At 64.2% G+C, this 23,603-nt stretch overlaps 1 protein-coding gene across 7 annotated transcripts; it reads left to right on the plus strand.

Annotated features, from left to right (window-relative positions):
- Positions 1-7,816: 7,816 nt before the first annotated feature.
- Positions 7,817-22,448, plus strand: ZDHHC19 (zDHHC palmitoyltransferase 19). Of its 7 annotated transcripts, none has more exons than XM_075938212.2 (9): positions 7,817-7,949; positions 8,920-9,041; positions 12,946-13,136; positions 13,850-14,022; positions 16,324-16,429; positions 17,302-17,387; positions 18,390-18,552; positions 18,971-19,034; positions 22,247-22,448. In XM_075938212.2, exons 1-9 carry the CDS (start codon positions 7,846-7,848, stop codon positions 22,369-22,371), a joined length of 1,134 nt encoding a protein of 377 aa, XP_075794327.2. In that variant the 5' UTR covers positions 7,817-7,845; the 3' UTR covers positions 22,372-22,448. The 7 variants fall into 7 exon arrangements, with proteins under 7 accessions (XP_075794327.2, XP_075794323.2, XP_075794322.2 ...); XM_075938208.2 differs by lacking the exon at positions 22,247-22,448 and adding an exon at positions 19,434-20,503 and having other exon boundaries at positions 17,302-17,354; XM_075938207.2 differs by lacking the exon at positions 22,247-22,448 and adding an exon at positions 19,434-20,497.
- The last annotated feature ends 1,155 nt before the right edge of the window (positions 22,449-23,603 follow it).

Below are 23,603 nucleotides of genomic sequence, written 5' to 3' on the forward strand. Positions count from 1 at the left end.
GGCCTGTTCAGCTCTGGGTAGTGCAGCGGGGAGCGTGTGGGGGCCCTGCTCCCCGAGCCCTGGTGGGGCGAGCACCTGAGAAGGGGAAACGGAAAAGCCGCACGTGCTGAACCAGCTGCGCCATGGCTCGGGGGGGGAGATTACAGGCCTGAGGGGGCCCAACCGCCAGGCCAGGGCTGGAGCTGAGGCCCAGCTGGGTTCGAGGGGGGGGGCCCACGTGCTCCCCCGACTCGTGAAAGGGTGCCCCTCCCCCAAGAGTTATATCTCAGCCCTGGGACCCGCGGTCCCCCCGGAAGTGAGCAGGGATGGAGAGGCCCACGTCCCCCACTCACGCCGAGAGAGGAGGCTGGATCCCTGTGTGCCTCTGAGCCCCGGCCCCTGCCCAGTGGGTCTGGGGAGCGTCAGCCTCCCGGGGGGTCGCCAGCTGAGGGGGTGAGGGGGGACTCCTGGTGTGACGGACACGCCGGGGGGGGAGTCGTTTTCTCCAAAGCGCTCTGCCCCGGGGGGGAAGCAAACAGCTCCGGCGGGTTCGGGCCGGCGGTAGCCCAGGGCGCAGCTCGCGGAGGGACGAGCCGCAGCTGCCGGGCTGGGCCGGTCGCACACGGGGCCCGTCGGAGCGTGAATCTTTGGCTGCAAGCGGGACGCAGGAAACTGGCCTTTTGATGGTTTCGTTCTGTGCTGGCTGGGCCCTTTTGTTCTGCCAAAGCGCGGGGGGGGGGGGGGCTGAGGGCCTGGGGGCTGGACGTGGCCCCCGTCTGGCTTGGATCTGGCCCCGGAGGCTTGGGGTTCCTCCCCAGCACTGGGGTGCCTGCACTGGCACTCCAGCCCCCCCCCCCGGGGTATCCCCCATGGGGCTGGAGCACGCAATCTACTAGCCTGCCCTCCCCTCAGGCTCTGGCGGGGGAGGGTCTTTCCCCTTCTCGGTCGGGGGGCACATCCGGGGGGGGGGGTTGTTTTTGCTACTCCCTTGTGTGCAGCCCCCGGCTGATTTTTCTGTGGGTCAGCAGCCCCCGGCCGGGGAAAGGTCCCCGGCCCTGTGGTAACGATACGCAGCATGCGCCGTCGGAGGGGCTGGTCCCACACAGCCCTGGGGCAGGGCTGGAGAAGCCGGTTTGGCTCCCAGGACGAGGAGAGCAGGACTCATGCCGGCACGGGACCGGCCACTTCCCTTCTGCGTCCTTCGCGCCACTCGGCCGGGGGGCAGGCTGGCTGCACGCTGGGCCCCCTCTGAGCGCCCCGCGGGGCTCAGGCCTGCGCCCTCCATTCCCTCGCGCTGCGACGGGCCCCAGCCAGAGCTGTTTGCTTCCCCCCGGGGCAGAGCGCTTCGGAGAAAAGGGCTTCCCCCCCGCCCCGGCGTGTCCATCGCACCTGGCGTCCCCCCTCCGGCTGGGGACCCCCTGGGAGACTGACGCTCCCCAGACCCACTGGGCAGGGGCCGGGGCTCGGAGCCACACATTTTCCTTCACCACTAGGGGGCGGAGCTGACCCGCTACAGTGCACCCGGTGTGTCTACACGGCTCCTGAGCCAGCCAGCATGGGCCAGGCGCGGGGCTGTGCAGCGCAGACAGACCCGGCGCGGCCAGGCCCTTCCTCGGTTACCCCCGTGCTCGGCCCAGGCCGGCTGCAGCTCCCCGGACCCCGGGGGTTGTGAGCGCTCAGCACGGCTGGGAATCAGGCCCGAAGCGCTGGGAACACGCTGTCCTTCGGCGTCCCAGCTGCGGGGATGTGCTTACCCCAGGGGAGGGTGGCGCGGGGCGGGGGCGCAAGCTTTCCAGGAAGATCTGCCACCCAGCCCCCTTCTCCTGGTAACCATTTCTGCAAGCGCCAGCCCTGGCAATTTTCCAAGTCGTGCTCCACTGAAGCAGGAGTTACCCGCTGGAGAGCAGGCCGCCTCGCCGCGCTGTCTGTGTCCTCACACCCAGCCTGGGTTCTGTTAGCAACCTGCCACCCCCGGATCGCCTTGCATCTCCCCTTCCAGCCCCATGCAAGATTCCACCTCCACTAACTCCCCCTGGTCGGGAAAACACGCCCCAGGGGCAGAAACCCAAAGGCCGACTGCCCCCAGCCCATGGACTTGAACAGAAGAGCATCAGAGCGGCCACACTGGGTCAGACCAAAGGTCTATCCAGCCCCGTGTCCTGTCTGCCCACAGGGCCCAATGCCAGGTGCCCCAGAGGGAGTGAACAGAACCAGGAGTCATCAAGCGATCCCTCCCCTGTCGCCCGCTCTGACAGAGGCCAGGGACACCGTCCCTACCCAGCCTGGCTGATAAGTATTGAGGACCCAACCTCCATGAATGGATCTAGGTCTTATTTGAACCCTGTTAAAGTCCTGATGTGCACAACATCCTCTGCCATCCTGTGGCAAGGAGTTCCACAGGTTGAGTTGGGTAACATTTGGAATCGACCGCGCGGGGCGGCTGAGATGACAGCCTGGGTGGCAGCAGGTTCGTCTCCACGAAAAAGGGAGCCGACAAGGCCCAATGTTCGGTGCCCGAGGGTGGGGGGGGGTGTCAGGACAGGGTGAGAGGCAAAGCCCGGATGAGATGGGCAGGGGCAGGAAGTGAGGGGGGGCAAGGAGACAAGAGACGGGAATTAGCTGCTGTTCTGTTCCTGGGGCGTTGCCCTCGTGGCGCTTGGCGCTGTCCGAAGAGAGAGAGCCGGTCACTGCCCCAGCGTGCGCGCAGCCCCCGCGCCAGCGCAGGAGAGCAGGTGGAGACAGCCAGGGCACAGGGGCGGAACCGGCCGCCGGCGCAGCGACAGCCCCCGGCAGCCTCGCCCCCGAGAGCCCGCTGTGGAACCTGGGGGGACACTGGTGCCAGAACTGGGGGGCCAATGGGACGTTTGCAGCAGGGGGAGGCCCTGACCCCTCACCGCAAGCCTGAGGTAGGCACAGAGCAGCTGCGGCTGTGGGGTTGCTCCCCCCAACCAGAGGCATAGTGAGGGGAGAGCGGGGGGCAGGAGTTGCCCCCGGGCGCCGGGCTGGGCTGTGGGCAGGAGGCGGGGGGAGGTGCGGGAACCCGGAGCTAGGCTCCAGGGGAGGGAGAGGCAGGAAATCAGCAGTTTTGAGGGGTTTGGGGGGGAGGTGCAGGGAAACGGGGCTCAGCTGGGCTGTGGGGAGGCCTGCAGGGAACCAGTGCAGGGCTCAGCTGGGCTGAGGTGGATGGGGGAGGCATACGGAACAGACGGGCAGCTCAGCTGGGCTGAGAGGGGCTGCAGGGAGCTGGTGCTGTGCTCCCTTGGATTGTGGGGGATGGTTTTCGGGGGGTGCAGGGAACCAGCAGGGGTGGGCAGCTCAGTTGGGTTGCAGGGGAGGGAGGTGCAAAGAAGCCTAGTGCGGGGGGACCCGGAGCCCTGACATGACCCCTGGTGCACAAAGTCCCTCATCTGGGACCAATCAGGTCCAGAGGGTGCCAGACCAGGAAGGTCCAACTGCTACCCAAGTCCCCTTCTTGCACCCTCCCTCCTAGCCAGACACCCTCCCCCCCAGCCTGCTTCTGCTCCCTCCCTCCTAGCCAGACACCCTCCCCCCCAGCCTGCTTCTGCTCCCTCCCTCCTAGCCAGACACCCTCCCCCCCAGTCTGCTTCTGCTCCCTCCCCCTGGCCAGACACCCTACCCCCCAGCCTGCTTCTGCTCCCTCCCCCTGGCCAGACACCCTACCCCCAGTCTGCTTCTGCTCCCTCCCCCTGGCCAGACACCCTACCCCCCAGCCTGCTTCTGCTCCCTCCCCCTGGCCAGACACCCTACCCCCAGTCTGCTTCTGCTCCCTCCCCCTGGCCAGACACCCTACCCCCAGTCTGCTTCTGCACCCTCCCCCTGGCCAGACACCCTACCCCCCAGTCTGCTTCTGCTCCCTCCCCCTGGCCAGACACCCTACCCCCAGTCTGCTTCTGCTCCCTCCCCCTGGCCAGACACCCTACCCCCAGTCTGCTTCTGCACCCTCCCCCTGGCCAGACACCCTACCCCCCAGCCTGCTTCTGCTCCCTCCCCCTGGCCAGACACCCTACCCCCAGTCTGCTTCTGCTCCCTCCCCCTGGCCAGACACCCTACCCCCAGTCTGCTTCTGCACCCTCCCCCTGGCCAGACACCCTACCCCCAGTCTGCTTCTGCACCCTCCCCCTGGCCAGACACCCTACCCCCAGTCTGCTTCTGCACCCTACCTACTACCCAGACCTTGCCCCCTTCCGCCCCCCACCTCCCTCCCAGCTCCTGCACCCCCTCCCTATCCCGCTCATTGGCAGCCCTCTCACACACAATGAACCCCTCATCCAAACAGTCGATTTAAACAGCACGGTAAGATGCCACGTGAAAACACTTGCTACGTCCACCACCGAGAGGCAGGGCGTTTTGTCTCTCTCCAGAGAGCGTTGTCATGACGTGTGTCCCTGGGGGAACAAGACCCTTTGTGAGCTCTGTGAAGAGGGGAGACGTTTTGACTTCCAGCGTCAAGGGATTTGCTCTTTTGTCTTTGGGGTGCACGGTGCTTTGACCTGAATGGAGTTCGCTGTGACGACGCATTTCTGGGTTATTCTGACACAAAGTGAAACCTGTGCTGAAGACCCCACATTCAGTGAGAAAACACTGCTGTCCGAAAAAGGAAATTCAAACTCTCCGATTTTCTTCAAAGATCACCTCTACCGGGCAGTGCGGCTTTTACTGATCCATCCCTTATATGTTTGAAGGGCGACTAACTGTTATCTGGATCTTTTGGGTCATGTCAACAGATTGTTTGGGGCTCAATCCTAGATTAAAATGTAAATTGTATCAGGCCCTTTGTAAGCAAGTTGGGAAGAGGTCTCATTGGGCAATTATTATTCGGTATTATTTACATAATATACACATTGCCATCTTGGTATTGACATATACATTTCTCAGTACCTTTACATATAAAATAGCCCAGCCCCATTGACCTCCATGGGCAATGTACAGGCAGTCCCCCGGTTACATGGATCCCACTTACATTGGATCCCTACTTACAAACGGGGTGAGGCAACCCCGCACTAGCTGCTTCCCCCCAGCAGACCAGAGAGACGCGAAGCTAGCGCCCCCCCCCAGCAGACCAGGGAGACGCGAAGCTAGCGCCCCCTCCCAGCAGACCAGGGAGACGCGGAGCTAGCGCCCCCTCCCAGCAGACCAGGGAGACGCGGAGCGGCTTTTCTCAGCAGACACCTCAGCTCGAGAATAAAGGACTGAGGGAAGTGAGGTGTGGGAGAATAAAGCTGAGCTCTGGAGAAATGTTTGGCTAGAGTTTCCCCTACAATATGTACCAGTTCCGACTTACATACAAATTCAACTTAAGAACAAACCTACAGTCCCTATCTTGTACGTAACCCGGGGACTGCCTGTACCTTGTAAGGCGTGATGGGGATACGTGAAGTTGTTTAAACAAATATGTTGCAATGGTCGAAAAAAATGGTGTGTCTGAAAACTGTAGGTACTGGGGGTACTTATACATTTTTAAAGGGGTACTTTATTTAAAAAAAGGTTGAGAAACACGGCTCTAAACCATTCCTGTTGGCCTCCCTGTTTCCTTTCTCCTTTGACAAGTTGGGCAGGTAGCAGTTTTGGTAAAAATACATCAGACATGTGTACACAGCGCCCTTCTGCCTCAGCTGGTGCTGGATAATCAGAGCCTCAGTTCTAAAGGAGTTGGCGTTACCGAGGTGAGCCATTCTCCCACGTTTTGTTGTGGATTTTCCAAAGAAAATGCTGGTGTTTTCTATAGGTCACCCACCTCTCCCAGTCTGAGCAGAGACCTGGGATTAACAAGGCTTTCTCAGCTAAAAGTCTTAGCCATGTTCGGACGTTGTGATTGTGAGCACCTGGCGAGGCAGGCTGCCAAAGGCCGGGCTGGCCTTGAATCTTGATATCGATGGCGTCAGTCGAATGGCTTGTGTGAAGAGCCGCTCAGAGACCTGTCTCCTTTACTTAAGGGTAGGATCTCCCAGCAGCCGGAAGGAAAAGTCCTCGTGGCAGACAGAAAGCCGCGCTCGCAGGGTATCCTCAGCCTTAGGGTTCAAGAAAGCGCGGGCGAGGCTCGTGCTGTGTGTTAGTTTTATTTTAAAAAATTTTCGGAGTGTTATTTGAACAGGTAAGTGAATCTCTTACGTTCACTGACGTAGCAAAGGAGGGGTGTGGGGGGGGGATTGCCCTTCTGCTCCCCCATCGTACCTCTGCTCGCCTGCCCCTCCTCCATCCTCCACCGCCTGCTGAAGCCTCCTCCCTCTTCAACAGTGGGATAGTGCCCCCCCAAACTGGAGGGGGTGAGGGAAGACAGGGTACAAGCTCCCCCACCCCCGTCGGGCTCAGCTGTGCACCAGGTGCGGGGCCCTGTCACGGGAGGAGCAAATTTTGCTTTTGCCCCTGGGTGCATAACACCCTCGCTACGCCTCTGCCTCCAACCGGCCGTGTTACCAAGTGGCGGGGCTTGGCTCCCTGGTGCCAGCACCATGGAAAAGCCCCTGGAGTCGCAGGGGTCTTGGGGACAAACCAGGGTCCTTTGAGCCTTCGGCAGCGCAAACACGAGAAACAGGGAACCCAACACGGGTGAGGTCTGACCCAAGCCCTCCTCAAGTTCCCAGCCCCCTTGTGTCTGGGGCCCCCAGCTCTCCCTGCCCCCAGCCGCCTGCCCCTGCAGCTCCATGTCCCCTTCCATTGGAATCCCTCTTCCCGGGGTCTCACCGGCTGGGACTCGGAGCCAGTCGTCAGCCGAGGTGAGAGTAGAACTGGTGAGCCGATGAGCCGTAGCGTGTCTGTTAACCTTGCCGGTAAACTCCAGGCCATCGGAGCAAGCCCGCGGGGCCGGCAGCCCGTGGGCACCTGCCGGTCCGGGAGCATTTAACCATGTAACCGGTCGCAATTCAATCGGCTGCACGTGCAGCGGGAGATTTAAAACCATTTTACGTCCCTAGTCCTGCCACGACTGGGCGAAGCCCCCGGCCGTCGCGGGGCCCTGCCGCTCAGAGAGCACAAAGCGAACGCACCCCTCCCCCCCATGGGGGCTGATGCGTGCCCAACCCCCCCACCGCTGCACTCCGTCCCCCTGTATCTAGGCCGGTCGGGAGCCCTGGAGAGCAGGTGGAGCCTGCAGCTCTCACCCTGCTGGATCCTAGGTCGGAGCCCCGAATGCTGGTGCCCGGGGCTGGCTAGGGGGGCCGTTGTCATCACTAGACCCTCAGCCCTCAGCTAAGGCTGCATGTTCCCCAGCCGGCCACTGCCCCTTCCCTGAAATCTGGTGTTGGGCTCCGCCTCTCTCCCTTTGTCTCCCCCCTGGGAATCCCGTTATCGCCTCAGGCGGAGCCCAGGTGTCTGGGTTAATCCACATTTGGGTGAGTCAGTGGCTATCACACATCCCAGCGCAGGGGGACCCCGGGTTACAGAGCAGACAGCCCCCCCACTACGCCACACTCCGTGACTCAGTTTCCCCGTGCAAAGGGTGCCTAATAACGCCCCTTCCTCCTCTTTCCTGGAGCGATGCGCTGGGCGGGGGTGTCTCTGGGGGGCAGCAATGTCGGGGCGCCGTTCCAATAAAGCCGCCAGCAGCTCTGGGCCTTTGTGTGTCTCCTCTCAAGGCCACACCATCATCCCCCGATGCTCCTGTCACCCCACCTATTACAGCGGGGGAAACTGAGGCCTGCCCAAGCTCACACAGTGAATCGGGGGGGGCAAACCCAGGAATCCTGGCTCACAGCTCCCCTTGCTCTAACCACTAAGCCCCACGTCCCTCCACCATTGTGATGTCCCGCCGCGCTGCGGAGCTCCCTGCCAGGGCCGCGTGTCGCCGAGGCAACGGGGCGTGGACATTCTGCGGGGCAGGCACCGGGGGGCGCTCACCCAGCCCCCGCCATGAGCCCTGCCAGGGAGGCGCCGCACTGGGTCCTGCCCAGCCTCTTCGCTTCCTTTCACTTCAGCTCCCTGCTGGCCTTGAGTGGCCTGTTCTTCTCCTTCCCGTAAGCAGGGCCGCCGGTTCGAACCCCCGCCGGGGTGGCATGGGGGGGCTGCCCCATGCAGAAGTTACTGCTCCTGAGTGCTGGCCAGGGGCAGCCGGGACCCCCGCTGCAGGAGTCACCTGCCACCCAGCCCCTGCGAGGTCTTGACCTACGGTTCCTGGCAGAAGCCAGCTCCGCCCAGGGCTCAGTGGGTGCGGGATAGGAGGGGACGGCGGGTGGTCTGGCCTGGCTGGGACAGTGCCCCCCTCCGAGATGAGTCACAGGTGGGCAGAGAGCATCTGGCTGCAGAGAGGGGGGTGAGGCCGGGCAGGGCGCGAGGGCTGGGATGGGCCTGAGGAATTTAGCAGACAGCCCCTGGGTCTGGGCCCCCCGAGGTGGCAAGAGACCAGGAACTGGCCGGGGTCCCTTGGTTGCATGGCATGGGGAGAGTGTCTGAGTCTAGAGCCATGCCTGGGTCGGCTGTCACCAGACTTCACCAACTGATCATCACGTGCCCCAGGAATCAGCCCTCGGACACCAGCACGGCTGGGCGGGTTGGCCCCATTTCACAGATGGGGAAACTGAGGCACGGGACCAGCGTGCGGTCAGGGGCTCACAGGATCAGGACCCAGGGCTGCGTTAGAAAGCCCGTCTCCCCCACAGAGCCGCCCGCTCCTGCCAGGGACGGACAGCAGCAGAAAGGCCGCCCACCCTGGTGCCCAAATCCAAACCGGCCCTCCCGGGGGGGTCGGAGCCGGCCGGGCTTCTTTCCCTGGGGGGTTGTCACTGGGCACGTCTACGCGGGACGCCAGCCTTAGCCACCCCCTTGCCCTCGTGTGGATCTTCAAGGTCTGCAGGGGCCCGGGGCCTCTGTCCCCTGCCCCCTGCCCCCAGGTCTGCTGCCCGTCCCCTCCCGCTGGGGCCTGTCTCTGCCTCCGAGCTCTGAGCGGTGCCCCCGGCGAGGCGCCCACCCCCCCGCCCTCCCTTTCAGATGCAGCTGGCTGGCCGTCCACGTGTCCCCGGCGTTCCCCCTGCTCGCCGGCGGCCTGTTCATCCCGGCCGTGGCCAACCTCCTGCTGGCCAGCTTCACGGACCCTGGGATCCTCCACCGAGGTACCGGGAGCCGTGGGCAGGTGGGCCCCGGAGAAGGGGGAGACGGTCGGGCCTGAGCCCTCTGCTCCCGGCTGCACCGTGGGTCACCGGGCGTCCCCTGGGCCCTCGCCGGGGAGCAGGGCAGGGACGGGCACCTGGCTGAGCCCGCAGCGCAGCCCATCACCCGGCCACGCCGACCGGCCCGTCGGCCTGCGGGAAATCCCTGGTCGTCAGGGACGGGGGGGCTCTGATCCCAGCCCCCGACGGCCATTCCAGGCCCCTGGGCAGAGCAGTCAAAGGGCCCCTCCCCCCCCCCACACGAGCAAGCTGCCAGACCGCTGGGCAGTGCGGGCTCTGGGGGAGTTTGGGTGCAAGGGGGGAGGGGTCGGGCTCTGGGGGAGTTTGGGTGCGGGTGGGGGAGGGGTCGGGCTCTCGAGGGGAGTTTGGGTGCAAAGGGGGAGGGGTCGGGCTCTGGGGGAGTTTGGGTGCAAAGGGGGAGGGGTCGGGCTCTGGGGGAGTTTGGGTGCAAGGGGGGAGGGGTCGGGCTCTGGGGGAGTTTGGGTGCAAGGGGGGAGGGGTCGGGCTCTGGGGTGGAGTTAGGGTATGGGAGGGGGAGGCGGAGGGGTCGGGCTCTGGCAGGGAGATTGGGTGTGAGACGGGTGAGGGCCCAGGCTCTGGGGGAGTTTGGCTGAGGGAGGGGTGAGGAGTTGGGCTGGGGGGGATTTTGGTTGTGGGAGGGGGGAGAGGGAGCGCTCTGGGGGGGAGTTTGGGTGTGAGAGGGGGAGGGGGAGAGCTCTGGGGGAGTTTGGGTGCGGGGGGGAGGGGTCGGGCTCTCGAGGAGAGTTTGGGTGTGAGAGGGGGAGGGGGAGGGCTCTGGGGGAGTTTGGGTGTGAGAGGGGGAGGGGTCAGGCTCTCGAGGGGAGTTTGGGTGTGAGAGGGGGAGGAAGTCGGGCTCTGGGGGAGTTTGGGTGTGAGAGGCGGGAGGAGGTCGGGCTCTGGGGGAGTTTGGGTGTGAGAGGGGGAGGGGTCAGGCTCTCGAGGGGAGTTTGGGTGTGAGAGGGGGAGGAAGTCGGGCTCTGGGGGAGTTTGGGTGTGAGAGGGGGAGGAGGTCGGGCTCTGGGGGAGTTTGGGTGTGAGAGGGGGAGGAAGTCGGGCTCTGGGGGAGTTTGGGTGTGAGAGGGGGAGGAGGTCGGGCTCTGGGGGAGTTTGGGTGTGAGAGGGGGAGGAGGTCGGGCTCTGGGGGAGTTTGGGTGTGTGAGGGGGGAAGAGGTCGGGCTCTGGGGGAGTTTGGGTGTGAGAGGGGGAGGAGGTCGGGCTCTGGGGGAGTTTGGGTGTGAGAGGGGGAGGAGGTCGGGCTCTGGGGGAGTTTGGGTGTGTGAGGGGGGAGGAGGTCGGGCTCTGGGGGAGTTTGGGTGTGAGAGGGGGAGGAGGTCGGGCTCTGGGGTGGAGTTAGGGTATGGGAGGGGGAGGCGGAGGGGTCGGGCTCTGGCAGGGAGATTGGGTGTGAGACGGGTGAGGGCCCAGGCTCTGGGGGAGTTTGGCTGAGGGAGGGGTGAGGAGTTGGGCTGGGGGGGATTTTGGTTGTGGGAGGGGGGAGAGGGAGCGCTCTGGGGGGGAGTTTGGGTGTGAGAGGGGGAGGGGGAGAGCTCTGGGGGAGTTTGGGTGCGGGGGGGAGGGGTCGGGCTCTCGAGGAGAGTTTGGGTGTGAGAGGGGGAGGGGGAGGGCTCTGGGGGAGTTTGGGTGTGAGAGGGGGAGGGGTCAGGCTCTCGAGGGGAGTTTGGGTGTGAGAGGGGGAGGAAGTCGGGCTCTGGGGGAGTTTGGGTGTGAGAGGGGGAGGAGGTCGGGCTCTGGGGGAGTTTGGGTGTGAGAGGGGGGAGGGGTCAGGCTCTCGAGGGGAGTTTGGGTGTGAGAGGGGGAGGAAGTCGGGCTCTGGGGGAGTTTGGGTGTGAGAGGGGGGAGGAGGTCGGGCTCTGGGGGAGTTTGGGTGTGAGAGGGGGAGGAAGTCGGGCTCTGGGGGAGTTTGGGTGTGAGAGGGGGAGGAGGTCGGGCTCTGGGGGAGTTTGGGTGTGAGAGGGGGAGGAGGTCGGGCTCTGGGGGAGTTTGGGTGTGTGAGGGGGGAAGAGGTCGGGCTCTGGGGGAGTTTGGGTGTGAGAGGGGGAGGAGGTCGGGCTCTGGGGGAGTTTGGGTGTGAGAGGGGGAGGAGGTCGGGCTCTGGGGGAGTTTGGGTGTGTGAGGGGGGAGGAGGTCGGGCTCTGGGGGAGTTTGGGTGTGAGAGGGGGAGGAGGTCGGGCTCTGGGGTGGAGTTAGGGTATGGGAGGGGGAGGGGTCAGGCTCTGCCAGGGAGATTGGGTGCGGGACGGGTGAGGGCCCGGGCTCTGGGGGAGTTTGGCTGAGGAAGGGGTGAGGAGTTGGGCTGGGGGGGATTTTGGTTGTGGGAGGGTGGAGGAGTCAGGCTCTGGGGGGCAGTTTGGGTGCAGGATGGGGGAGGGGTTGCGCTCTGGGGGAAGTTTCGGTGTGGGGGGAGGGCTCGGGGGGAGTTTGGCTGAGGGAGGGGTGAGGAGTTGGGCTGGGGGGATTTTGGTTGTGGGAGGGGGAAGAGGGAGCGCTCTGGGGGGGAGTTTGGGTGTGAGAGGGGGAGGGGTCGGGCTCTGGGGGAGTTTGAGTGTGGGGGGCGAGGGGTCGGGCTCTCGAGGGGAGTTTGGGTGTGAGGGGGGGGGGAGGGGTCGGGCTCTGGGGGAGTTTGGGTGCGGGGGGGAGGGGTCGGGCTCTGGGGGAGTTTGGGTGTGAGAGGGGGAGGGGTCGGGCTCTGGGGGAGTTTGGGTGCGGGGGGGAGGGGTCGGGCTCTGGCAGGGAGATTGGCTGAGGGAGGGGTGAGGAGTTGGGCTGGGGGGGGGATTTTGGTTGTGGGAGGGGGGAGAGGGAGGGCTCTGGGGGGCAGTTTGGGTGCAGGATGGGGGAGGGGAAGGGCTCTGGGGGGGAGTTTGGGTGTGGGCGGGGTGAGGGATCGGGTGCAGATTCTGGGCTGGGGCACAGGAGGGCACTGGCGGGTACTGGGGGGCACTGGGGGGAGACTCCCGAAAGCTCCCTGCCCCTACCCCCGGCAGCAGCTCCCCAGGTGGGTCTCCGGAGGCCGCGTCCTGTAGGCCCTGCCCCCGCAGCTCCCATTGGCCACCATGCCCGCCAGTCGGCGCTGAGGGCCGGCCGCCAGGAGATGCCCCTTGGCACGTGCCAGCCGCGTCCGGGGCTGTGTGGAGCCAGGGCAGGCAGGAGCTGCCTTAGTGCCTCAGCGCCGCCAGCAGGGGACCCCCGGGCCTTTCTAAAATCACCCAGACCCCTGGGAAATTGTCCCTGTTGCCTGCCCCACGACTGTCAGGCCCGTAAGTCGTCAAAGCGCAGTCCCAGCCACTGGCCCTGGGAGGCTCTTCAGTAGCGGTTATCAGTATAGGGGCTATGACAGTCGGTGGAGCTGTGACAGTTGCATCTACCAGGACAGAGGGAACAGGCTCGTTCTAGCGTTCCCTTCGGGATCAGGAGCCACTGTCACCGTGTGGTGCAGAGTGGCCTGCTCTGGGTCCAGGGAGCCCCAAGAGCCATCCCAGGTGGGCAAATCCAAAGCAAGAAAGAACCAAAGTAAAGTCCCCTCTGAGGCTCACAGCTCTGAGCTGGACGGAGCGCCAGGCACGGAGCCGGCCCAGGCAACCCAGCGCAGCTGCCCGTCTGTGCTCTAGGGCGGGCAGGTCTAGACACATCCTGGCCGGGAGGGAGCTCTGGGGCCCGGGACTGCCTGGAATGGCTCGTCCCAAGCTGGCTTTGTTTTCCTGGGTGCTGGGCAGCAGGTCCAGGGACAATCCGCCACCTCCCTTGCCCTTGCAGCTGACATGAGGGCAGGGCCATTGTGTTCCCTGGTTCTGATCTCCCTGCCCAGCTCCTGAGGCTGGGAGCCAGGCTCTCCCCACACCGTGTCTCCCTGCGCCAGGGGCCGAGGGCCGGGCCGGGTTAGTGATCCAGGCACTTCATGTCAAGGAGAGACGCTTTGACCTGCACTGGTGCCAGACGTGCCAGTACTACTGCCCGCCACGGACCGTCCACTGCGCCCGCTGCAACGTCTGCGTGGAGGTGAGCAGCCTGCTCGCCCGTCCACACGCCCTGTGCACACGTGTGCACACGCCGGCACAGACTTAGCACTGCAGATCTGCACTCCACCCACACGCCCTGTGCATACGTATGCACACGCCAGCACAGACCCAGCCATGCAGATCTGTACCCCACCCACACGCCCTGTGCATACGTATGCACACGCCAGCACAGACCCAGCCCCGCAGATCTGTACCCCACCCACACGCCCTGTGCATACGTATGCACACGCCAGCACAGACCCAGCCATGCAGATCTGTACCCCACCCACATGGCCCTGTGCACACGTGTGCACACACCAGCACAGACCCAGCCATGCAGATCTGCACCCCACCCACACGCCCTGTGCAAACGTATGCACACGCCAGCACAGACCCAGCCATGCAGATCTGCTCCCCACCCACATGCCCTGTGCACACGTGTGCACACGCCAGCACAGACCCAGCCATGCAGCTCTGCACCCCACCCACACGCCCTGTGCACACGCTGGCACCACCTACACACACGGATCCGTACTTCATCCGTAGCCTCACAGTCACGTACGCCACCCTGGGGGGCCTCCCCCTCCGGTTCCCACTTCCCCATTCGCCCTGGGCCAGGCTGGCTCTCGGGCACTGGGCCAACGGCTGCAGTTGGCCTGGAGGGGCCGGGACGTGGCAGCCCAGCCCAGCCCGAGCGCGCTCCCTGCCCCCCAGGAGTTCGACCATCACTGCAAGTGCCTGAACAACTGCATCGGCTGCCGCAACTTCCGCTTCTTCTTCCTCTTCGTGGCCTTCCTGTGCGCCTACGACCTGCTGGTGCTGGCGTCCTGCCTGACGTACCTGGCGCTCAACGCCCGCCAGGCCTACGGCCCCGAGAAGATCTGCGCGTATCCTTGGGAGCGCAACCGGGCCTGGCACCGGCCCTGGGCAGGCGGCCGGCACGGAGCACCCGGCCCAGGGGTGTGGCTAGTCCTGAGCACCCGGCCCAGGGGTGTGGACGGTCCTGAGCACCCGGCCCAGGGGTGGCTGGTCCTGAGCATCCATCCCTGGGCATGTGACTGGTCCTGAGCACCCGGCCCAGGTGTGACTGGTCCTGAGCACCCAGCCCAGGGGTGTGACTGGTCCTGAGCACCCGGCCAAGGTGTGGCTGGTCCTGAGCACCCGGCCCAGGGGTGTGACTGGTCCTGAGCACCCGGCCCAGGGGTGTGGCTGGTCCTGAGCACCCAGCCCAGGGGTGTGACTGCTCCTGAGCACCCGGCCCAGGGGTGTGACTGGTCCTGAGCACCCAGCCCAGGGGTGTGACTGCTCCTGAGCACCCGGCCCAGGTGTGGCTGGTCCTGAGCACCCGGCCCAGGGGTGTGACTGGTCCTGAGCACCCGGCCCAGGGGTGCGGCTGGTCCTGAGCACCCGGCCCAGGGGTGCGGCTGGTCCTGAGCACCCGGCCCAGGGGTGTGGCTGGTCCTGAGCACCCGGCCCAGGTGCGGCTGGTCCTGAGCACCCGGCCCAGGGGTGTGGCTGGTCCTGAGCACCCGGCCCAGGTGCGGCTGGTCCTGAGCACCCGGCCCAGGGGTGTGGCTGGTCCTGAGCACCCGGCCCAGGTGCGGCTGGTCCTGAGCACCCGGCCCAGGGGTGCGGCTGGTCCTGAGCACCCGGCCCAGGTGCGGCTGGTCCTGAGCACCCAGCCCAGGGGTGTGGCTGGTCCTGAGCACCCGGCCCAGGTGCGGCTGGTCCTGAGCACCCAGCCCAGGGGTGTGACTGGTCCTGAGCACCCGGCCCAGGTGTGGCTGGTCCTGAGCACCCGGCCCAGGGGTGTGGCTGCTCCTGAGCACCCGGCCCAGGTGTGGCTGGTCCTGAGCACCCGGCCCAGGGGTGTGGCTGCTCCTGAGCACCCGGCCCAGGGGTGTGGCTGGTCCTGAGCACCCGGCCCAGGTGTGTGGCTGGTCCTAAGCACCCGGCCCAGGGGTGCGGCTGGTCCTGAGCACCCGGCCCAGGTGTGGCTGGTCCTGAGCACCCGGCCCAGGGGTGTGGCTGCTCCTGAGCACCCGGCCCAGGTGTGGCTGGTCCTGAGCACCCGGCCCAGGGGTGTGGCTGCTCCTGAGCACCCGGCCCAGGTGTGTGGCTGGTCCTAAGCACCCGGCCCAGGGGTGCGGCTGGTCCTGAGCACCCGGCCCAGGGGTGTGGCTGGCCCTGAGCACCCGGCCCAGGGGTGTGGCTGGCCCTGAGCACCCGGCCCAGGTGTGTGGCTGCTCCTGAGCACCCGGCCCAGGGGTGTGACTGGTCCTGAGCACCCGGCCCAGGGGTGTGACTGGTCCTGAGCACCCGGCCCAGGGGTGTGACTGGTCCTGAGCACCCGGCCCAGGGGTGCGGCTGCTCCTGAGCACCCGGCCCAGGGGTGTGACTGGTCCTGAGCACCCGGCCCAGGGGTGGCTGGTCCTGAGCACCCGGCCCAGGGGTGTGACTGGTCCTGAGCACCCGGCCCAGGGGTGTGACTGGTCCTGAGCACCCGGCCCAGGTGTGCGGCTGGTCCTGAGCACCCGGCCCAGGTGTGTGGCTGGTCCTGAGCACCCGGCCCAGGGGTGTAACTGGTCCTGAGCACCCGGCCCAGGTGTGGCTGGTCCTGAGCACCCGGCCCAAGGGTGTGGCTGGTCCTGAGCACCCGGCCCAAGGGTGTGGCTGGTCCTGAGCACCCGGCCCAGGTGTGGCTGGTCCTGAGCACCCGGCCGAGGGGTGTGGCTGGTCCTGAGCACCTGGCCCAAGGGTGTGGCTGGTCCTGAGCACCCGGCCCAAGGGTGTGGCTGGTCCTGAGCACCCGGCCCAAGGGTGTGACTGGTCCTGAGCACCCGGCCCAGGTGTGGCTGGTCCTGAGCACCCGGCCCAGGGGTGTGGCTGGTCCTGAGCACCCTGCCCTGGCATGATGCACACACCAAACGTCACCCCACACAGCTCAGGGTTCTGTTGCTCCAGGGAGCTGGGTCTGATCTTTGTGGTCCTTGAGGATCACACACACGTGCGCACACACACACACACACGTGCACACACACGTGCACACACACATGCACACACACACGTGTGCGCACACGTACAGGCTGCGTCTCACACTCCGTGGCAGGGCAGCAGACGTGCCCTTTGGGAGCAGCACAACCGTGCCCAGCCCTGGCTTTGCGTCTTCCCTGACTCGCCTGCCCCAGCATCGTGGTGACCATCCCGGCCGCACTGTACCTGCTGCCCCTCCTCATCCTGGTGGGATCCCAGGCCAGCTTCATCACACTGGCTCAGCGCACCTACGAGCTCAAGGTACGGGGCGAGGGCGCCAGCCTGGCCTCAGGGCGTTGATCGCTCCGCCAGGCGGGCACGCGGCACCAGAGGGCAGTGCGGCTCAGCGAGGCTGCTCCCGGCCTTCGCCCTGGGAAATCTGCCTGAGAAAACGCTGAGTGTGTGTCTGCACATACGGGTGTAATGTGCATGCATGAGTAGAGTTCATATGTGGGCTTCCCATGTGTGTGCGCATACATGTGTGTGGAGGTACCGTGTATACATGGGGTTCCCATGTATGTGTGCATATGGCTATAATGTGCCTGCATACATGAGCTTCCCATGTGTGTGCGCATACATGTGAGTGGAGGTGCCAGCATATATGGGGTTCCCATGTGTATGTGCATACATGTGTGGCGATGCCTGCATACATGTAAGTGGGGGGGGCACATGCCTGCCAGGGGGTCTGATTCCTTCCCTGCCCCAGCCCTTACCCATCGCGGGGCTGCTCGCCCGCTCAGGCCCGCGTCAAAGGCTCGTGTGCCCGAGGCCGGGGCTCCGGCTCAGCCTGCTGGCCCTGGCTGTGCCCGGCGTGTGCTGCCGGCGTGGGCGTCTGGCCGGGGCAGAGGCACCGGCGCCCACCACGCCAAGCAGCTGGTGTGTGTTTTGCAGCGGGCACACGGTGCCCCCTCGGCCCTGGGAGTGGCGGAGTCTCCGGCCCCGGGGGGCAGGGGAAGGGGGTCGGCGCCTGCCCAGGAGAGGCAGGCCCCCTGCCTTTGAACCAGAGCAGGCACAGGGGGCAAAAGTGGCGCGCGGAGGGCACCCTCTCCCCCTCCTGCCCCCGAGGCCCGTCCCCCGGGGGAAGCCCTGGTCTAGCTCCCCAGCTCACGGCCTGTGTGTCCTTCTGTCCCCAGCTTCGCGAGATGGGCAGAGGGAATCCCTTCGACCTGGGATGGGCCAGGAACTGGTACGCGGCCCTGTGCGCCCCGCGGGGACCCAAGTGAGTGCTAGCCCCCGCTTGCCCTTTCACAAGCCCCTGGCTGGGGCCGTCGGGGCCAGCTGGGAACACCAGGCGACTGGCTGCTCTCCCCGGCCTCCGCCCATGGCCGGGCATCACCGCCCTGGGCAGCCCAGCCACGGGAAGAGACCACGCCAAGAACGGCGGCGGCGGGGCCGAGCAATCGGCCATCGGCACCGCCTTCCTCGTGCGACCAATGAAAACGGTGTGTGCACATTGGCTGCGGAGTAAAGGTGGTGATTGGTGGAGCTGCCGGTGATGTCACAGAGGGCTGGGCCTCTGGCACGCTGGAGAGGACAGCCTGTGCTGGCGAATGGGGTCTGGCGGCGGAGATAAAAACGGGACGGTAACCGGCCGGGAGGCCAGGGCCGACCGGACCCCCAGCCGGGTTGGTTGCTCAGCCTGTTGCTTCTCCCTGACTCAGCAGCCCCTTGAGGCTTCAGAGAGACCCAGCCCGAGGGACAACCCTGGAATCTGATACGGATTCTCTGGCATTAGTGCTCGGGGCCCCCATCAGGCTGGCGGCCCTGTCGCGCTAGGCGCTGCCTAAACATATGTGAGCGATTGGTCCCTGCCGCCCCAAAGAGCTTCAGCAGACAAACGCCCCCCCCCACCCGCCCCTCCGGGCCAGGACGTAAGAGTGATCGAGGTGCGCACGCCCCACGGAAAGTCCCTGGACTGGAGCCGGGCTGAGGGGTTTTCTCAGCGATCCATCTTCCACGCCGCGCCGAGCACTGAGCGTGACCGTGACCGGTGACTCCTCCAAGGGGGGGATTTCTGCAGGGAAGGGCGGCCAGCTGGCCTTGCTAGAAATCGCAGCCCTACACCTGGGGTGGGCCCGCACCATGCGTCGGAACCGCGAGGTCTGCTCTGGGTCTGGGCGCAGCCAGTTTGCCACCATTCCCAGAACAGCCGGGGTCCCGCGACAGGGCGTCTCGGCTCAGAGCTGCCCCCAGTGGTAGCAGCCGCCTTCTGCCCCTCCAGGTATATGGTCAGAGCCTCTGAACCAAAGGCAGCGACCTGCGGAAGCAGGAAGGTGTCTGTGCTCCAGCTCCTTCCCCTGCTGTCTCGCCGGAACGTGACACTTCCTGGATTCTCATCCCACCGCTGCCACCAAGATGTGCCTGGCCAGGGGAGAGCAGCCAAGGTGCATAGTGACGTGTTCTCCACCGTGGGAAGCTTCTTGAGGGCCGGATCTCGGGGAGCCAAGTCTGAAGAGCAGACTGCTCTGGAGGGGAGGGCTCAGCTGGGGTTACCAGTGACCACAGGACCCTCTCTTCAATGGCTCCATTTCCCCTTTCCCTGCCCGGAGCGAGGGCGGCTTGGCTTAGCCCCCCCGGAACATCCTCTCACGCCTGGCTCTCTGGCCGGCCCCACAGACACAGGGCCTGCATCAGCAGCGACCGTCCCCTCCAGGGTGGGATTCCGCCAGAGTGGGGTGCCCTTAGGACCCATTGAAGCTGCCGGGCAGGCGGGGACACGGGGAGGTGCCAAGGCCAGTGGAGTTGGGCATGTTCCAGTCTGTCTGCACCTTGCGCTTGATGGCTCAGTGCGTCTCCCTGCAGGCTGGCGCCGAGGGGACCTGCAGGCCGGCGCACCCAGAGACGGAGGCGAACGTGGCCATCACAGGTGAGCAGCACCCCCTCGCTCGCTCCCCGTTCTCATCCAGCACAGCCTCCTCCGCCCCTCCCCGGAGCCCTGCTGCCTTAGCGCCGGGGCGTCACACACGGGCCCAAAGCCCAACGGGAAAACCCTGCCCTCCCACACTGTGAAATCAGCAGCAAAACTCCTGCTGATGTCGGTGGGGGTCAGAGTGATCCCTCAGCTCCCCGTCCCCAAGATCTTACAATGCGTGCGATGCTCCCGGGGTAGCCGGTTCACCCTCGTGTTCGTCTGGCACTTCCTGCCAGCAGAGGAGGCCAGAATCGTCATCCCCATGGCACAGCAGGGAAACTGAGGCACAGAGCGGAAACGTGACATATGCAAGGTTACCCAGCGGGCTAGTGGTATAGAACCCTAGTCTCCTAGTCCATCTACTAGGCCACGGGGACTCGCCTTTTGCAGCCTGCGGCTTTTCCTCCACCATTCGGCCCCTCCGCGGGCAGGACGGCTGGCGGGAGCCAACACCCCGAGGCCAATGGTCATGTTTTAAAAAGAAAAGACTCTCCAGGCGTGTGGCAGGCCTCGCGGCGTCTCTTTTCCCCGGGCACGTGTGAGGAGCTGGCATGAGCTTTGGAGGAAGGTTCGTCAGCTCTGTGCACGTCCGGGCTGGTTTGCCTCCTTTTAATTTCTTGTGGTAATTGTTGGAATGCCAGCAAGCAGATGAAAAATGTCATGTAAACACACCACTGGCACGAGCCAACACAGTCCATCCCAGGCCATACAGAAATGTCGGCTGGGTTCTTCTACCGGCTCCAACACACCGACTCAGAGGCCGGAAGGGACAATTGTGTTCATCTAATGTGACATCCTGCATAGGCCAGGCCTGAAAAATGCAGAACAGCAATCTAGTCTAACAAGAACGCATTTAGAATTCATTCAGACCCTCACCCGCCCACCTATGTTTCCTGCCTTTTTGGAGAGGGACGTTATAATCACAGGGGGGCTATATTTAGTTGGTTCTGCTCCTCTGTGGCTGTGCGAAAGACTCACACATTCAGCAGAGAAACCTGACTCAATACACCATAGAAAAGGGAAGTGGTGAAACTGACATACCGAGGAAAGAGCGAGAACTAGTTTGTTCTCTTTAGAGTAATTCTGGTCACCTGCAGGGGTTCTGGGAAGCAAGGGACAGAAGGAAAATGTGTAGAGAAAGGTGACTGTTAAGCTGACGTCACTTGAAAGGTGACGTCACTTGGAAAGCATTTAAAGACGGCAAAACACCAACATACATTTTGCATTGACATTACATTCCTGGGGAGAATGTCTCATCTGGAGACATTCCTAATGGACAGGAAGCCTGACAATTCCCTTTGTGGCAGAAAAACATGGAACCTGCATTGTAATAGTTCAGGACAGCAATGCAATATTATTTAGGATTTAATGGTGGGGTGTCCTGACACATCTCCTCCTCCGTCAGTGATGCTAAACGTTCGGCTGTGGGCGTGTTCATAGGCTCCCTCAGGGTATGTCTACACTACCCCGCTAGTTCGAACTAGGAGGGTAATGTAGGTATACCGCACTTGCAAATGAAGCCCGGGATTTGAATTTCCCGGGCTTCATTTGCATAAGCGGGGAGCCGCCATTTTTAAATCCCCGCTGGTTCGAACCCTGTGCCGCACGGCTACACGCGGCACGGACTAGGTAGTTCGAACTAGGCTTCCTAGTCCGAACTACTGTTACTCCTCATGGAATCCATTGATAGCATGGATTTCACTATCGCCCACCAGGCTGGCCAAAGAGGTAAGTAGAGATATCCCAATATTTATGGACAGAAATGAACAATATAACGTAGCTACCCCACAAGTATAAAAGGAAAGGTAATTTTTGTGCAGTTATGCAGCGAATTTAACCTACAGGGCACCTTTAATTTGTACATTGTGTGAAAAAATACAGACCTGGAGGAAAACCCCATGTATCCATGCTTCCATCATCCATCTCTCTGTAGTGACCCAACTAGGACCGTTAGTCCTGATTAGGTTAACACAGAGAGCCTGATAATAGGGGCTCAGCTAACTGGGGTTCTAGCGTATTGCAATAAAATAGTGTGTTCTACTGATCCCTCTCTGCATTGCTAGGGAAGCTAAAGTGCAGGGGAAACGTCAATTGATATGGTTTTTATTAGAGACGTTTTTGTTTGAGTCACGGCAAACGAGGGTCCTAGTTAGTTCAGGCTTCCCTGGAACCTCTCCCAGCGCTGGGCTCCTCCAGTCCCCAAGCAAAGACAACGACGTTGCCTTGAACCGCCCTGACAGTCCCCAAAACGACAGCCTGGACGGATGATCAGGACAGGGCGCGGGTGGAATGCTGAGCACAGCTGGCCCCGCCAGAGTTCTGAAGGGTTCTGGGGCTTGCGGGCCCGGCTGGTGAAGGGCCGTGCTAGGAGTGTGAACGGAGCTGCCCCCGCCCCATGGCCACCCAGCCCCCAGTAGCGCTGCTGGCCCTCAGCAGAGCTGGGAAGCAGGCCCTGCAGGGCAGGTTTTCAAAGGCCTAGCTCCTAATTCAGCATGGAAACGGGGCCTGCTTTTCCAAGGCGCTCTGAGCCCTTGGGAACCTGCTTGAACTGTGGGAAAAACCGGGCCGGAAAGAACTTGGAAAGGCCAGAGAGGGGCCGGGTGGCAGGGCAGGGACCAGAATCCAGGCCTCCTGCTGATGAACCAGCCTTGCCAGGGGACCTTTGGGCGCTACAAATCAGTAGGGGTCTGTCTACACTAGCCACTCTAGTTCGAAGTAGGGTGGCTAATGTAGGCATTCGAACTTACAAATGAAGCCTGGGATTAAAATATCCCGGGCTTTATTTGCATGTTCCCGGGCGCCACCATTTTTAAATGCCTGGTGGTTCGAACTCCCTGCCCGGCTACACGCGGCACGGGCTGGGTAGCTCGAACTAAAGCCCCTAATTCGGACGACTGTTACTCCTCCTGCAAGGGGGTTTAACGGTAGTTCGAATTAGGAGCTGTAGTTCGAGCTACCCAGCCCGTGTCGCGTGTAGCCGGGCAGGGAGTTCGAACCACCAGGCATTTAAAAATGGCGGCGCCCGGGAACATGCAAATAAAGCCCGGGATATTTTAATCCCAGGCTTCATTTGTAAGTTCGAATGCCTACATTAGCCACCCTAGTTTGAACTAGAGTGGCTAGTGTAGACAGACCCTAGGAGACATTTTCCGCTTTCTCCTGCCCAGGCGTGGCTGCGTGGCCGGCGATGGCCAATGGAGAAGGGGGCGGCTCCCACTGGAAATCCCAAATTCACATCGGCGGCAGGACGGTCTCGCCCACGGCCGCGCTCCTCTCAGTGTCGGATATTTAAAGGGACCCGACGGCAGCGCCTGCTTTATCCCAGCTACCCAGGCTGGGCCAACGGATCAATAAAGGGCGTGTCCCCAAGCGCGCTCGGTCCATGGTGTCCGGCAGCTCACCCCCCCAATGACGGGCATTTTGTGCCCCCCTGGGGGGCAGCTGCCCTCTGCTGGTGCCCTGCCCTGCCTAGGACCCCCTGATGTGAATGGGAGCGCTGGTTGGGGGTGGGCGACGCTAGGGAGTGAGGGGAGAAGCTGCACTGGGAATCCCTTTGAAATGTCACGGATTTAAGCTGCACAATCCAGCCCCCCTGGCAGGGCGGGGGTGGGGTCGCTGGGGCGCCGACGGGGAGATGGAGCCAGTGACCACGCAGGGCGGGGGTGGGGTCGCTGGGGCGCCGACGGGGAGATGGAGCCAGTGACCACGCAGGGCGGGGGTGAGGTCGCTGGGGCGCCGACGGGGAGATGGAGCCAGTGACCACGCAGGGCGGGGGTGAGGTCGCTGGGGCGCCGACGGGGAGATGGAGCCAGTGACCACGCAGGGCGGGGGTGGGGTCGCTGGGGCGTCGACGGGGAGATGGAGCCAGTGACCACGCAGGGCGGCGGGGGGCGGGGCAGCTGGAGCAGGCGCGGCGAGGCCCGGGGCGACCCAGTGGCGGAGTCGCAGTGGGGAGCAGGCTGCAGCTTGCGCGGCGCCCACGCCTTTGGCAGAACGGTGCGGCTCCGGGTTCCGTTTCCTCCCCGCGGGGTTCTCGTTAAACCGGCGCCGCGTTGGCGGGAGCGGGGGCACCAGCGCCGGGCGGCGGATCTGGCAGCAGCTGGTGCCGCGCCCCCGAGCCTGCGGCGAGTCGGGGCCGTTCTGCAGGCAGGGGCGGAGACTGCGCCATGGAGGGGGGTGCCCCGGAGCCGCGGGACCCACATGGGAACGACCCAGAACCTGGCTGCCCGTTAACCCCGCGTGGGCTGGAAGGAGGCAAATCTTCCTCCCCTCCGCGTCGCCCGGCACAGGAAGGACAGCTAGCCGAGGAGGGGCCCGATTGTGGGGGTGGGTGCCAGCCGCACCCTGCGCGTGCCCCTGGCGATCCCTGGGTACCGCGGGCGCGTTCCACGGGGCCACACTGCACAGAGAGTGCGGCACCATCGGAGGGGGGCCAGGGGTGTGGGGCCGGACCCACAAAGGGGGTGTGCCCGTGGTGACAGGAGCTCGGCACACCTGGCCCTTTGCCAGCCGGTGCCAGGCAGC

Source organism: Pelodiscus sinensis, chromosome 10 (genome assembly GCF_052426305.1).
Source record: "Pelodiscus sinensis isolate ZL-2025 chromosome 10, ASM5242630v1, whole genome shotgun sequence".
Lineage (NCBI taxonomy): Eukaryota > Metazoa > Chordata > Testudines > Trionychidae > Pelodiscus > Pelodiscus sinensis.

Bases quoted from the DNA above. Each gene is read 5' to 3' on its own strand.
- ZDHHC19 (XM_075938207.2), top strand. From the start codon at position 7,846: ATGAGCCCTGCCAGGGAGGCGCCGCACTGGGTCCTGCCCAGCCTCTTC. The intron at 9,042-12,945 runs GTACCGGGAGCC...CTCCCTGCCCAG, and splicing joins CCCTGGGATCCTCCACCGAG to CTCCTGAGGCTGGGAGCCAG. The intron at 16,430-17,301 runs GTACGGGGCGAG...TTCTGTCCCCAG, and splicing joins AGCGCACCTACGAGCTCAAG to CTTCGCGAGATGGGCAGAGG.